Raw genomic sequence first — 14,492 nt, forward strand, 5'->3', positions numbered from 1 at the left:
GCAGCGTACACCAGTTTTAAACTAGTATACAAAACTGTTCGAAAATATAAATCAAATCGCTCTTTTGGGGATGTCACAATTTCAGTTCCAGTTTTATTTTCTCTCCTATATAAAATAAAAGACTACTGAAAATGTTCTACTGATATTACAGTCCATACATCACATTTAGCCATGCAGCCCTCCCTGTGTATCTTTTCTGTTTGAATATGGCAATTGCCAATAGAAAATACATATACGGCGACTCGTGGGTTCTTAGGTAACGTTTAGATTCAAATTTCACTGATAAATTCCTTGAAAGTTTGCAGGAAATGACGTTCTATGAATTAAGAATTATACTTCTTATATTTCACGAACAAAAAATAAACAATCCATTTCTATCCATATTCGACATTCCTCAAGGTATTACTCATCGATCCGCTCCTGGGAACAGCTGAAGCGGGAAATGCTGGCGCGTGTGGTTTGAATTGCAATCAGAAACGACTTTATTATCCAATATATGTACATGTTGCACGGTTTTGAAACTATGAAAAAGATAAAAAATCGCAGAAATTGACGACAACGGTTTGAAACCAAAGTTGCGTCTTACAACGCTTACCAAAACGTGGTGAGAAGGTGTAAAAAGAACCTCCGAAGTATTAAACCTCAACCGATTATGTGCAAAAGATAGTGGCCCGAAAGGGCTTTCGGTTAGCGAATATATAAAAGTATAGCTCAGAATCAATAATCTATTATAATAAATTAAGCATCGGCTTGTTCCGGAACTGTGTCATAGGGCGATTGGGTGTAGGTCTATTACACTTATTCTATGTAATTGGCTATGATAATAATTTTACCTCATCCCACTTAGAGCGTTTTCGTGCTACTTCGGTACAGCAAAAAAAAAAAATAGATAGAATGATTACAACCAAAATTAGATGAAGGTAACGCCGACACCTGTCTCATATAGATAGGGAATCCCAAAGAACATGGGACTTACTTGCGATTAAGGACAGTGTAGTACCAAACGAAAATGCAATTAACAAACGATTTAGGTATACCAAAAGCTAGCAATTCATGTCACTTTATAAGCCACACCATTTAAAAACGAAAACGCTATTAGAACTGTGTCAAGTACAGAGGCCTGCTACTTTCGCTGAACAGGCGAAACGTGATTTTACAGAAGAAAGGAACCACAATAGGGTTCACCAGAACGAATTCGTCCAATACAGTTGAGGTGAAACAGTTGAATCCGATTCAAAACAAAGGTACAATTCGTAGCCCTGTTAACTTCACTCTATTCTGAGGCGCACCTGCTAAACCAAAACAATGCGTTCAAATTTCCGTATCCAATGACATCAAGTTCAACTTGAACCAGTAATTTTGCTTTAATCATTCAATTTCAAGTTAACTATTTCTAGGCCCGATCCGGGACTCGATGCCTCGCGCAACATTGATGCGCAGTTTTTGGGAGGTAGTTATGTGCCGCTGTACGTATAACTGCCCCATGCTCCATGGGATTCCCTGTATACATGAGACAATCATGCGTAGACCGGCAGTCATGGGAGCCCAAAAAGGCTGTGCACATGAACCGGGGCACGTACGCATCGCGGGAATTCGAAGAAATGTGGGGTGACTCTCTGGTCACGTACTCCACGAGCCGTTGCTTCTTGGTTCAATTCTAGAAAGAAGATAACAGGAAGTTTGCGGTTTTCTCATAGCTGCAGGTTGAGGAAATGCAGTAGTGGAGAAAAATTAAACATTCGCGTTTAGTTTCGAAACGCGGTTTTAGCAGCGTTTCCATGATCATGGCTCCGGAGGAAGTCTTGATCCACGAACAAAATTTGTTTCGTATTTTTCGCATCATTTCAATTTTACGGTACATTTTTATTTCCAATCGCTATCAACTAAAATTTCTATCTTAATTTAAAAAGGTATGATGAAAGCAGTAGATACAGAATAGTAAATGTGTTCTGTATTTACTATGAAAAGGGTCAGCGATCACGATACTGCGCGAAAACTTATAGTGAATCTGCCATCTATATTTCAAAAAGAACAACTGTTATTCGAGACACAAGCATGTTACACTGCATAACAAATTTTCGTTGAATATCAAAATGTACCTCATACCCCAAGGGCATGTCCTATAGTGGTTTAGTTCTAGATTCACAATGTTTGTGTGAATTCCAGCTCGAAAGCAAAAATCGGTTGTTGCATTTGACCTGAAGTCCACACATAATTCAGAATTAACAACCAGGGTTGTTAATACGATACATTTTTCACGATAATTTATCGGCGTTACTCGTTAACGATAATGTATCGTCATCGGAAACTCCGTTAACGATAATGTATCGTCGCCTTCATCGTCATCGTCGGTTCATCGGTTATCGCGATACATTCTGCGTTACATTCCCATTTATTGGGGTTGAAGTTGATCCGGTTAACATTCAATTGTTTAGAAATAAATACCTATTGAAGGACATGTTGTTGGCAGTTGAAAATCAATAGTTTTGGACATTTTCTATGCACAGCGGGGTCCAACGATGCGTCAAAATGAAATTATTTAAACGAAAGTGTATTATATTGAAGGGAACGTTGTTGGCAATTGAAAATCAATAATTTTGGACATTTCAATACGCAGAAGGGTCCGACGATGTGTCAAAATTGAATTTTTCAACTTTTCGAGTAAGTTTGTGCACAGAAGAGTCCCAGGTGCACAGTGTTTCCAAGCGGCAAAAAGGTGATCAAAATTGTTTTGACCATGAAAAAAACAAATTTTGAGCTATTGTGTAATTAGTAATTTATAGCACGCAAAATTGTAGTGTATTGAAAAAAAAAACTTCTAAACCACTATTATTAGGCCATTCACAAATTACACTACACATTTTAGTGGTGTGGTGATTAACAGATTTTATTATAATTTTAATTTAAACTAGAAGATTTCGGATTTTAAAAAAGAGAATATACATACATATTTCCAATGGTGGATTACCTTTTCTAGTTAGGAAGCTTTTAGCCCCCTCTTTCTTCTCTACACTATGTAAGAAGATGCTTCATTCTTCCTTCTTTTACCCTTAAATACGTAGTGTAATTTATGAACGGCCTCATAATAGAAGTCGTTTTTTGAATACAGTGAAGACCCGTTTTTATCAGCCCCTTGGCGAATTTTAGGCTGATAAATCGATGATATTGGCAAAATCGGCACGTATTTTTTCTGGTTCTGTAGAGACGAAGTCGAAACGCAAACACCTGGACTAACATATTTTTTCTTTCTTTTTAATAAATCGGAGCGGTTAAAATATTCTTCTTTAGTCCCTCGACAAAGCCTCTTAACCCGTTCTGATCATTTAGTAAAAGTTTCCCTTAAGGAGGTCTTACAGTACAGTATTATTATTTTTATATATTTTGCATCTCTAAGATAAGAAAAATATGCTAAACGTGCGTAGGCTAGAGCCCACCAAACGATTTTGATAGTGTTTGTTTTACAGATTCGTATTGGTATTCGTCTGCGGAAATTTGCGGCTTCCATACCAAAATATTGCTTTTTGGGCACTAAAACATTCGATAACTTCTAAGTTGTAAGAGATACAAATAAACTTACATTACAAAAATTCTGTATTTTCTTATGCTGAACACAATCTTGGAACATTTTGAAATTCTACAAAATTACCAGGAAAAGTATTTTTTAAAAGCAATTTTCAGGGGTATATCAAAGAAATCTCCACAAATGTAATTTAAAATCGACAGATAGACACAGTCTCTTCAGCGAAGTTAATACTTAACATATTCTCAACAACTTTGCCAAAGAAAGTTTTTTTTATTTTCATAAATGACCAAACAAAAACTTGCTGCTCAGCTTTAGAGGGATTAATCACCCAACTAATACTTTTTAAATGCAAAAAAATATAAATAAACTTTGCTGAAGACACTATAGCTAAAACATGTTTTTCGTGGTTCAAAGAATTTCTTTCACCTTTTTGCCACTTTGGAAACACTGTGCACTGGTGGATCCTCCTGTGAATTGAAAATGTCCAAAACAATCGATTTTCAACCGCCAACAACCTGCCCTTCAATATAAAAAGTTCACGAAAAGTTGAAAAAATTTCTATTTTGTACATTGAAAATGCCCAAAACTATTGATTTTCACTTACCAATAACTTCTTCAATATAATAAACTTTCCCCAAAAGTTGAAAAAATCCATTTTGACACATCGTCGAACCTCCTGTGTATTGAAAATGTCCAAAACTATTGATTGTCAACTGCCAATAACTTTCCTTTCAATATAAAATTCTACCGAAAAATTGACAAAAAATACCATTTTGACACATCGTCGGACCCCCCTGTGCATAGAAAATGTCCAAAACTATTGATTTTCAACTGCCAACAACATGTCCTCCAATAGTTATTTATTTCAAAACAATTGAAAGTTAACCGCATCAACTTCAACTCCAATAAACGGGAAAGTAACGCAAAATGTATCGCGATAACCACCGATGAATTATCGACGATGACGATGAATCCGACGATAAATTATCGTTAACGGAGTTTCCGATGACGTTGACGGGTGGTTAACGTTATCGACGATGACGATTAATTATCGATTAACAACCCTGTTACAACCAATTAGCAGGAGTGGACTGCTGCGTTACCTTTCGTTTCATACCGTGCGATTGTATGCGAAATGTATAACAGTTAGCACAGTTGATAACACCTTTCCGGGAACCACCATTGGTGTCTTAGCTGCGTAACGCTTACAATGCCCTCTACATCTGATCGTGCGAACAACCGACAAATATGACAGTTATCGAAGACCTGTAAAACTTAAAATGTGGGCTGTTTTCTTCACCCATGCTTTTTAAAACCAGGTTTAACACTCCGTTACACCTCTTTTAAAATTAATTATTGGTGAGAAAATCAACCCGGTTTAAAATTAGCCAAAAAGAATCTGTTGAATGAATCATTGAACATGGTCCAGCATTGGGCTAACGGAAGACCCTCACTGGACAATTTAAAAACATTCTTTCCTTAGAAACAATAGTTCTCTTTCCTTTCATATCAAGATCCCACGTTAAATGGTTGTTTATACGACCTGGAGCCAGCATATTACTATTCAACGGGAATTCAATTGTATTTATTTAAATAATAAAATTTTACACATGGCGAGAAAAATGCTTTTTGAAAATTTTTGTTTTTATAGAACTATAAAGGAATTAAGAACTTCCACTCTTCTTCACCCTCGCTTAACATTTAAACCGGCTTTACCAGTACGTTTAAACCTGGTTTAAGCGTTAAGCGAGGGTGAAGAAATCGGCCCTAAGTGAACGATACTAAAGTACTACAAGACTATGAACCGTTTGGTGAGCCTGTAGAACTTAATATGTAATTGTAATTGTCTATTGAGGGCTTTAACCAGATGGTCATTCGCCCGTGTAGAATTTAAAAAACCAAATTGAAACTGCGTGCCTCTCGTTACTTCTCAAGATGCAATTGGGAAACGAAATTCTCGGAAATACAAATGTTATATTGGATTAAATGGAGATTTTGTTTCGTTGTCACAAGATAAAAATTCTCCAAATTATCACCATAACATTTTAATTTAAAAACACGTAAAACAATGGTGGTAGAACGTAATAAAACATGGTTGTCAAAGAAATAAGCAAGTGTCATAATGTGCCTTAAATAATTTTGGCGTCCCGCAGCAATCATATTAGGAAAGCAATGTTCGATGTATTCTGCATCAATTTACATCATAATACGCTTTTCGGATTTATCCAGGGATGGATCTGTCATCTCATATAAGACACTCATCACCTACAATGAGCCCCCTCCCCTTTGCCAACCAATCAAATTCCACCTACCTTTAATGACGATATCCGGCACCTTTCCGGCTCGTCCATTCCCGCCGTGGTGCTGATGCTGGTTCGATCCGCCTAATCCCAGCGATGTCGTCGTTACCGTCGTCGGTAAACCAATCCCATCCAGTGCGGTTAGGGTGGTTTGATTTTGCAACAGCTTCTCCGCCAGCAGCGTATTGGTAGCAAGCTGCTGGAATCGGTTTTGCTGCTGCTGGAGCAACTCTTGTGCTTGCGCTAGGAAATAATGTTCCTGTAGCTGGCTTTCGGCACTGCTGCCGGCCTGCATGAGCATACCGCCTGAGCCATCGCCGAGACCAACATCACCGGCGGCCAGGGCATTGAGTTGCGAGTTGGCCACTGCCACTGCCGCAGCCGACGAGAGCAGCTGGCTGCAGTTTTGCAGGAAGATTTGGCCACTAGTTTCCTCATCGAGGTTTAGGTCGTTGTTGTTCTCCTCCTAAAATGTAATAATTTTTTCTTTAGAAAAATAAATCAACTCAGACGGTAAAAAATATAAATTACAACTTTAATCTCAGTTACTGGAAAATCTTGGAAAAACTGCTCTAGCTCGAAGGTATTCTCCGTCAATTGCCGCAGCAGTTCGTCCGAATCATTGCAAAGCGATTCTTCCAGATTATTCAAATCACAGCCGTTTCCGCCGGTGTCCGTTTGCTGGTTCGCACCATTGGCATCCTGAAATAACGTAATGAAAAATCAGTTAAACCGATAAAGGCACAAAAGCATCGATCACAGCACCTGAAGGCACGCCTGCAGATCCACCATTCGTCCATCGTTTTCCGGACACCATAGCAGGTCATCGTCGATGAATGGCATCGCCACGATGGCAGAGCCACCTCGCAAGCTTGCTAACGCCAGCGTAACGTGCTGTTCGATTCGTTGGTTTTAAACACGGCTCTGCTATAATCGTTGTGCGAGTTGGCGGGCTATGATCAAAGCAAAACTGTTCGAAAGTGGTAGTCTTGGCTTAACTATAAAATAACTTGTTGAGTTTCAAACTGTGTAACACTTTGCGTTCTTGCAGGGGTAAAATTGTTTCGTTTATAGCACTTCTCATTCATTACATATATAGGTAATCCCGACTCGTAATGTGTTGCAAAATTACACAACATTTGAACACATGAATTTGAACAATTTTAGCGCAGATTTTTCTTCTGATAAAGGCACTTTTTTCTTCGTTTTCTTTTAAAAAATTTTGACGAATTTGCCGAAACGTAAAAATAAACATATGCGGTATGCTTGCTTCCTAACCCATTGGTAATAACGTGTTATCCCTAGGTATCACAGATAATTTGCAAACGGAAGCGAGTTTTCAGTGTTTGAGTTCAGTCACTATTTGAGGCGCACCCCATAACACATTTCACCGGTTGATTAAAAAAATTTCGTCTCTTGGTTCGATGGTTTCCGGTTATCGCTCTAGCCGACAGGATGGTATCGTGTTGTTCGATAACGACTCGCAACCGATTCTCCTGGCCTGATAGGTTTGCGATTCTCATTTTTTGTCCGCGAATAAGTAAATTTAGTAGGTATATATAAATTTATGCGATGGGAGGCACAACTACAGCGGTGGCATTGGTTGAAGTCACACGAGCCCTCGTGGCTTAGAACCCCTGGTGACTATAGTGGGAAGACGATGCAGCGAGTTTGAGTTTTCTGTTGGAGATCAGACTGGGCAGTGTGGTAACGTGAGCGTTTTCGCACGGAGATCTGAAATTAGATAAGGAAACATTAGTTGTGGGTTAAACAGTTCAATACGCAGATTCACTTCAGAACTATACTGTCTATAATCGCTAGTCTGTCCCATGAAGATAGAGAACGTTTGACAAATATGCGACTACTAGTAGTGTATTGTCAGTCTTCTTTTGCTTCATGATGTTATTGAGATCGTATAAGATTATATATGCTAATAACATAGTGTCCTTTAAGTTAATCCATGGATTTTTAATCCTCCTAACCAATAAGTTTTGTAACACAAGTGAAAATTTGAAAGGTTAGATTCGGTTTTGTTAAATTCTTTAATCTCTATTGGAGTGTGAATTTCTATTAAAAACTTTTGGCGTAGAAAACACACTGATTGCTATCTGTATATGAACCTAGACAATCAATTTCGGATGATTCAATTGTAAAAGCGAGGCTCTTTTCAAAAAGATACAAAATGTCATAAAAAAATCACTATCCCTGATACGTTCACAAAACGGAAGCATAGAAGATCCTCTTTCATGTGAGATTAAGTTTAAAATATTACCCAGTAGGATTCCGTTATTGGTAACAAATATTTTCTCTTTCAAACTCCCAAAACTTAGACAATTCAACGCATGGTGGTGTTGATTTCGCTAATGGGGTTGTTATCTCTTCTATTTGAAAAGTTATGAACAATTTTATTTTTTTAACTCTTTCAAAAAATAAATTATATAATTGATCCCCAAAGAAACCTAACAAATCGTCGACTTTTCAAATTGAAATGATAGATTGAAAATTGAGTTGTAATATTTGATTCGAAAGAAACCATTTTTCCTGTAAAAATCAATTTTGTCCAAACAAAAGCGATTGACACTTCATTGCTTCGGCAAAAATACGCGCCAATAAAACCTCAAAAAGTCTCTATAACAATACATTTGCGAGAAACTAAGACATGAAAAGGTGATATAAGAAAACCGATTTTCAAGAGCCACCCCACCTTAAATCTTTAAAAAAAATCTTGAAAAATGAACCATTATAGATAGCTTTGTTTATGCAGCAAAGTTGCTTCAACTTAACCTTCAATCGAACCGGTCACAAATCTTGATAGCTCCTGGTTTACCTAGAGTTCTCGACAAACATATGATTACGGCTTAAAAGCCAACTGTCAAAATTCTCTTCGAAAGTAAATTCTGGACAAACCGTTACTCGCCAGTCATAAATGTTGGTAGTAAACAAAAGAGAAAAATTTCATTAACTGCTTTGAACTGTGTTTGGCCAGTAACGGTTAGTCCGGAATTTTCTTTCAAAGAGTACTTTTTTGGCTTTCAAGCCGTAATCAGATGTTTGTCGAGAGTTTTTTTAACAGCAACAGTCTCTCTCAAGACTACCTATATTTCGCTCGATCAGTCTTTTTCAAGGCTACCTATATTTTTTCGACAATCAGTTTCTCAAAACTATCTACTTTTTCTATTCAATCGGTTTTTTAAGCCTTAAACATGTTTCAAGAATAATTTAGCCTAAAAAAATATTTAATTCTTCCAATATGTATGGGTCCTCCCAGAAAGGTCGTGTGCCAGATATTAAAAATAAACGAAAAAGGGTAACTTCTCCACCCGAAAATTCAGTTGATTACAGAAACTCATTCGACGTTATATCCGAATGTAAAGCTGACGTAATTTGTAAATTTCCTCACATTGTGCGTAATGCCAATGAGAAGAACAAGCAATCACCTTCGCCGATAACAGTGATGATCTCCGATTCCGAAGTCTTTCGAACTGAGCATTCGACGTTCCTTCCGAACGTGGAAGCCCCTTTTCAGATTGATCAAAGAGGAGAATGTCGAGTTACAGCGGACGACTTGATTGGCCACAAACGACTGCTCCCAGTATCTTACGGAGAAGTTATATAAATTTTATTCATATGATTTCAAGACAGATAGACCATTCAAGGCTGTCTTGAAAGGGTTACCGCAAGGTCAAAGTTTGGACGAAATATCCAACGAATTGAAAAATCACTTCGCTTTTCTCTTTCACAAGTTATTCTCATGAAGAGAAAGGCTAGCGGCACTAACACGGCAGTACGATCTGGAATAGTCAAGGAGCTATTAAAAAAAGCACGTTTCAAGTTCGACGTGCGGGTACATTTCAAGAAAACAAGTTTTAACGTGTTAATCCGCTTCAAAATAGATTAACAACTTTTCTACATATACAAGCATTTTCTATCTCTGTCACACCATCCTACAAAGGTGTGTTATCATATGCTTCAGCGACAGGTCACACGGCCAAAATAACGACTACCGCACCTGCAAGTACGTTTGCACACAACGCTGAATTTCTTGCAAGAATCTATGTTACAGTTGATGATCACAATGTTAAATTTGTATGAAGCTTTTCAAACGGAATGGGTATTTACTAAGAAAATTGTAATGAATTTAAAGCTTAATAATGACTACAAATAGGGGGACCCTATTAAGACCATGGGGGTAACTCGGACCTTCTCGATTTCTCAGAAAAACGTAAGACTTTCTGACTGTCGTACATATTCCTGGATCCGCTATTCCAAAAGATTAATTTTGACAGCTGAATCTAATTCTTTGGATTTTTTAGAAGGGAGATACAACGTGTTTCATTTTTTTGCCATTCTCAAAGCAACAATCATTATTATGGTAAAACCGTGATTAAAACAGCAAATAAATGTGAAAAAATAACAGGTAGGTGTTTTGCACAGCTTTTTATGGAACGATTTTTGTTATATTCAGAAGGCTAACCACTTTTGCGCGAAATGGGCGTATGGGGCTATTCGGAACCCCCTTTCCATCAACCATCGTTCAGCGGCTCGCGGCAACGCACACTATTGCATACGCTGCAGCAAAGAAAATACACTATGCGCCAATCAACAGTTGTGACTAATTAGGTTACGTTTTTGTAATGCAATTTTTTTGCTTCTTAAAGAGTTTCTCTAATAATTATTTCATTAAACATAATTCTATCGAAAAAAAATTAAAAAATTTGACAGTCTGAATGCACAGTAGGGAGATCCGACTTACTCCTACATTGTAAAAGGATGGAAAAAGTAGAGTTTTGCAAAACGTCGCCTAGCGCCACCATAGAGTGGTGCAAATGAACTTTTATGGAACCAAAATGTAGCTGAGGTTTCAAACTAACAATTAGAACCTTTGACCGATATTTTTTTCACAGGTATCCACCTAAAAGATGATTAGCTTAGGTAGGTCCGAACAGCCCCGGGTTCCCCTAATCATTTAATTTTTTAAATTGGAATGCTCATTCATTAAAAACATGCCAAGATGAATTTTTCAACTTTTTGAGAATACATCATGTGCAAATAATTGTGACCGAAACTTTTTAAAACCTAATATTAAATGAAGAGTAACTCTAATTTTATTATTCATCGATTTGATAGAATTGTTGGATTCGGTCGAGGAATCGCAATAGCGGCTAATTGCAATATCAAACATTGCCTCATACCATCTCTTGACATCAAGGTGATCGAGAGTATCGAAGTTGAAACTGATCTTGGTATCATTTGTATTACTGCAGCATACTTGCCTTTTCAGTGCACTGGCAAGCAAATTTATTTCTTGAAAGGAGACTTACAAAAGCCTACAAGAAATCGGACGTAGTTCTTCATAATCGGTTTAAATTTAACTTAAATTTAAAAATTTATCAGTACCAACAACACAGATGAAATTTAATACTCCTATTATTGACGATGATCTTCAACTTCTGATTCGCTTGAAGAATGTTTGAAGACGTCAATATAAACGTTCTCGTGATCCTGCTATGAAATGTATCTGTCAGCATCTACAAAAAGAAATTAAGCATAGATTCACACTCTTAAGCAAGAAAAATAGATTCACACTCTTAAGCAAGAAAAATCGCGAAAGAGGTTGAACAAATCAAGCTATATTCTAAACCTTTCTGTAAACTTTCTAAGGTTGTTATAAAACCAATCCCAGCTTTAAAGGAAGGTGACCACATACTTCTTACAAACGAAGAAAAAGCTCGAAAACTTGCTCAGCAGTTTGAGAGCGTACATAATTTTAATCTCAATGTTTTGAGTCCTATTGAAAACGAAGTCTTACAAAAATATGAAAACGGTTCAAATCCAGTATTGTCTCTAGACGATATTGTTGAAACAAACTATGATGAGATCAAATTCATCATGAAAAAGTTAAGAAATATTAAAGCTCCAGGTTATGATGTAATTTTCAACATTCTTCTTGAAAACCTTCCCGAAATCACCATGAGATACTTGGTCAAAATATTCAACAAATGTTTTGAATTAGCATACTTCCCTGAAAGATGGAAAAATGCCAAGGTTATTCCTATTTTGAAGCCAGATAAAAACCCGTCAGAAGCAATTAACTATCGACCAATTAGTTTACTCTCTTCTATTAGTAAATTATTTGAAAAAATCATCCTAACTAGAATGATGTCACATATCAATGAGAATTCTATTTTTCTTCCTGAACAGTTTGGATTTCGTAATGGACATTCAGCTACTCATCAACTTGTGAGAGTAACTAACATGATTAAGGCAAACATCTCAGAGGCCTATTCCATTCGAGTTGCCCTTCAAGACATTGAAAAAGCTTTCGACAGTGGCACAAAGGATGAATTGTTAAAATGTGGGATTTCAATTTTTCAATTTACATAATAAAGATAATTAAAAATTATCTTATCAACCGAACCCTACAGGTATCTTATCAGAATTGTAAATCTAATAAGCTACCCGGTAAAGCAGGCATCCCTCAAGCGTCGCCCCAATCCTATAGAATATTTTTACTACTGATCGTCCAAATCCACCAACAGGCTGCAAAAAGTCACTTTTCTGTTATGATAATAGCATCTCTGCCACATGTAGGAGTCTTCGTATTATCTGCAGGCGACTGCAACGAAGCTTGAATATTTTCAACGATTAGCTGAAAAAATAGAAAATTTACACTAATGCGGCAAAAACACAGTTGATTGTGTTTCCGGATAAGCCAAGAGCTGCTTCTCATAACCCAAATCATGGCCATATTATTAAATTTAATGGTTTGAGTTTAACGTGGCCAGATCAAGCTAAATACTTGGGTTTAATTTACGATAAAAAAAAACTTACTTTTGCGGATCACATTGAAGGAATCCAAACAAAATGCAACAAATATATACAATGTTTATAGTCTCTTATGAACAGAAATTCTAGGCTCTGCCTAAAGAACGAATGTTTAGACCGGCAATCTGGGCAAGTTGTTGTGCTACTAGGAAGGAAACGCTTCAAAGGATTCAGAATAAAATTCTGGAAATGATTTTGAAGCGTCCTCCCTGGTTTAACACAAACGAGTTGCCCAGACTCGCAATCATTGAAACATTAGAAATTAAGACAAGCAGTATTATAAGCAATTTCCGACAAAAATCGCTGCAATCACCAATTGCAACGATTAGCGCTCATTATAGTTTATAAGTTAGTTTAAAAGATTCGTTTAACTCCTTATTCACATAACAAGTAGGTTTAAACTTCCTACGGCAAAAATCACTTAACTGTGAAAGCATATTTTATCTTAACAATAATTAACTAAATCAGGTAAACAATTAGGATAAAAAATCACCACCTGTGACTGAACACCCAATATACTAAATTAGAAATGTAATACAAACAAAACAATTTTATCAAATAGAAAATAAAATATAAAAAAACTGCATAGAACGTATGTATAGCTTTAGCACAGAGAACAGACGTCCTTTTTCAGCATTCAACTTGTGTAAAAATCTCTAACGGTTTCGAAGGTAGTTGGGATATTCAAACCAGGTGCGCTACTGTCGTCATGTTTTTGTGGCTGAGTTCGACAGAATTGACAGCGGTTATTCCTCTACCCAGTCAAACTAGTCCGGAACCGGTTCGGACTGCCAGTATGCATTCCAGCTCAAATGCATCAACCGATAGTCAGAATCGGTTGTTTTCTTTGAGCAAGATTCCATACTGAATCTATTCAGGACTTCGAACCGGTTCCGGAATGGATTTGACGGATAGTTGGGATAAGTTGGTTTGGCGGCGCTAGTGTTTATCGTATATTAATTCAAATGTTTACACACGTTTTTTAAATATTTTCGTTCGATCATGGATGTCTGTTCTCTGTGGCTTTAGTGTGTATTGCTTCTTAGGATTAAAATTAAATTTCAATTATTATTAAAAGTGAATTTCAATGAAAAAATTAATTTCTCAGTTTAATATGCTTTTGATGGTTTTCAGGTGAATGAAATTCAGGCGAATGGCATTCGAGTTCATTTTATTTGGGTGTACGTGGAATTCGGACGAATGACATTGTAAATAACATTCGAGTAAATGGCTTCCGGGCGATGAAATAGGAGTATGGAAGCTTCTGTTTAGAGAATGTTTTAGCTATACCGATTTTTTTTGGTACAGTCGTGATTTGCTGGTTAGGCCATACCCTCTGTCCAACTAACGAATTTGATTCGCTAGTTGGAGCGAAAATGTATCTACTCACAGTTTGACTGTTAAAGTGAATATGACACGCGATTTTGACATTCAGATGCTTTTTAGTTGGATAAAAGTTCAATAAAAAGCGGTCCAGGTAAAAAGTGTTAAAAGTATTCTTAATATTTAAAATTAAAGATCTCAGTGCAAAAAATGTGCTATATAAAAGTATCAAATTTCAACGCGTTATCAATGTGGATCCGGCAAAATATAGTGTCTTCAAAGGCTTTTTAAACGTTGATACGTTGCCCCCAGTTAAACTTATTGCGGAACCGGTTTGGATTTCTGAATGGAGTCTGTATGGATTCCAACTCAAATGCAACAACCGATTCCGACTGAATCGGTTTCAGAATCGGTTGTTGCATTTGAGCATACTGGTTCCATTCAGGATTCCGAATCAAATTCCGAATGGTTTGACCGGGCCCTTTCTACTGTATGTCTACGTATTAATCCCCCCAAATATT

The 14,492-nt window shown here is 36.9% G+C and overlaps 1 protein-coding gene across 4 annotated transcripts in view; it reads right to left on the reverse strand.

Annotated features, from left to right (window-relative positions):
- Positions 1–5,773: 5,773 nt before the first annotated feature.
- The window catches only part of LOC131694313 (ecdysone-induced protein 74EF-like), a 252,280-nt gene continuing 243,561 nt past the window's right edge, over positions 5,774–14,492 (reverse strand). For 3 of the 4 annotated variants that reach the window (XM_058982951.1, XM_058982953.1, XM_058982952.1), the window contains exons 3-5: positions 6,589–7,557; positions 6,355–6,525; positions 5,774–6,289 (exon numbers count right to left, since the gene is read on the reverse strand). In XM_058982951.1, the coding sequence (XP_058838934.1) occupies positions 5,789–6,289; positions 6,355–6,525; positions 6,589–6,666 (750 nt within the window). In that variant the 5' untranslated portion in view covers positions 6,667–7,557 and the 3' untranslated portion in view covers positions 5,774–5,788. The remainder of the gene's footprint in view (positions 6,290–6,354; positions 6,526–6,588; positions 7,558–14,492) is intronic. The other variant, XM_058982954.1, reaches the window with a different exon arrangement.

The sequence above is a fragment of the Topomyia yanbarensis genome, chromosome 3 (genome assembly GCF_030247195.1).
Source record: "Topomyia yanbarensis strain Yona2022 chromosome 3, ASM3024719v1, whole genome shotgun sequence".
In the NCBI taxonomy this organism is placed as follows: Eukaryota; Metazoa; Arthropoda; class Insecta; order Diptera; family Culicidae; genus Topomyia; species Topomyia yanbarensis.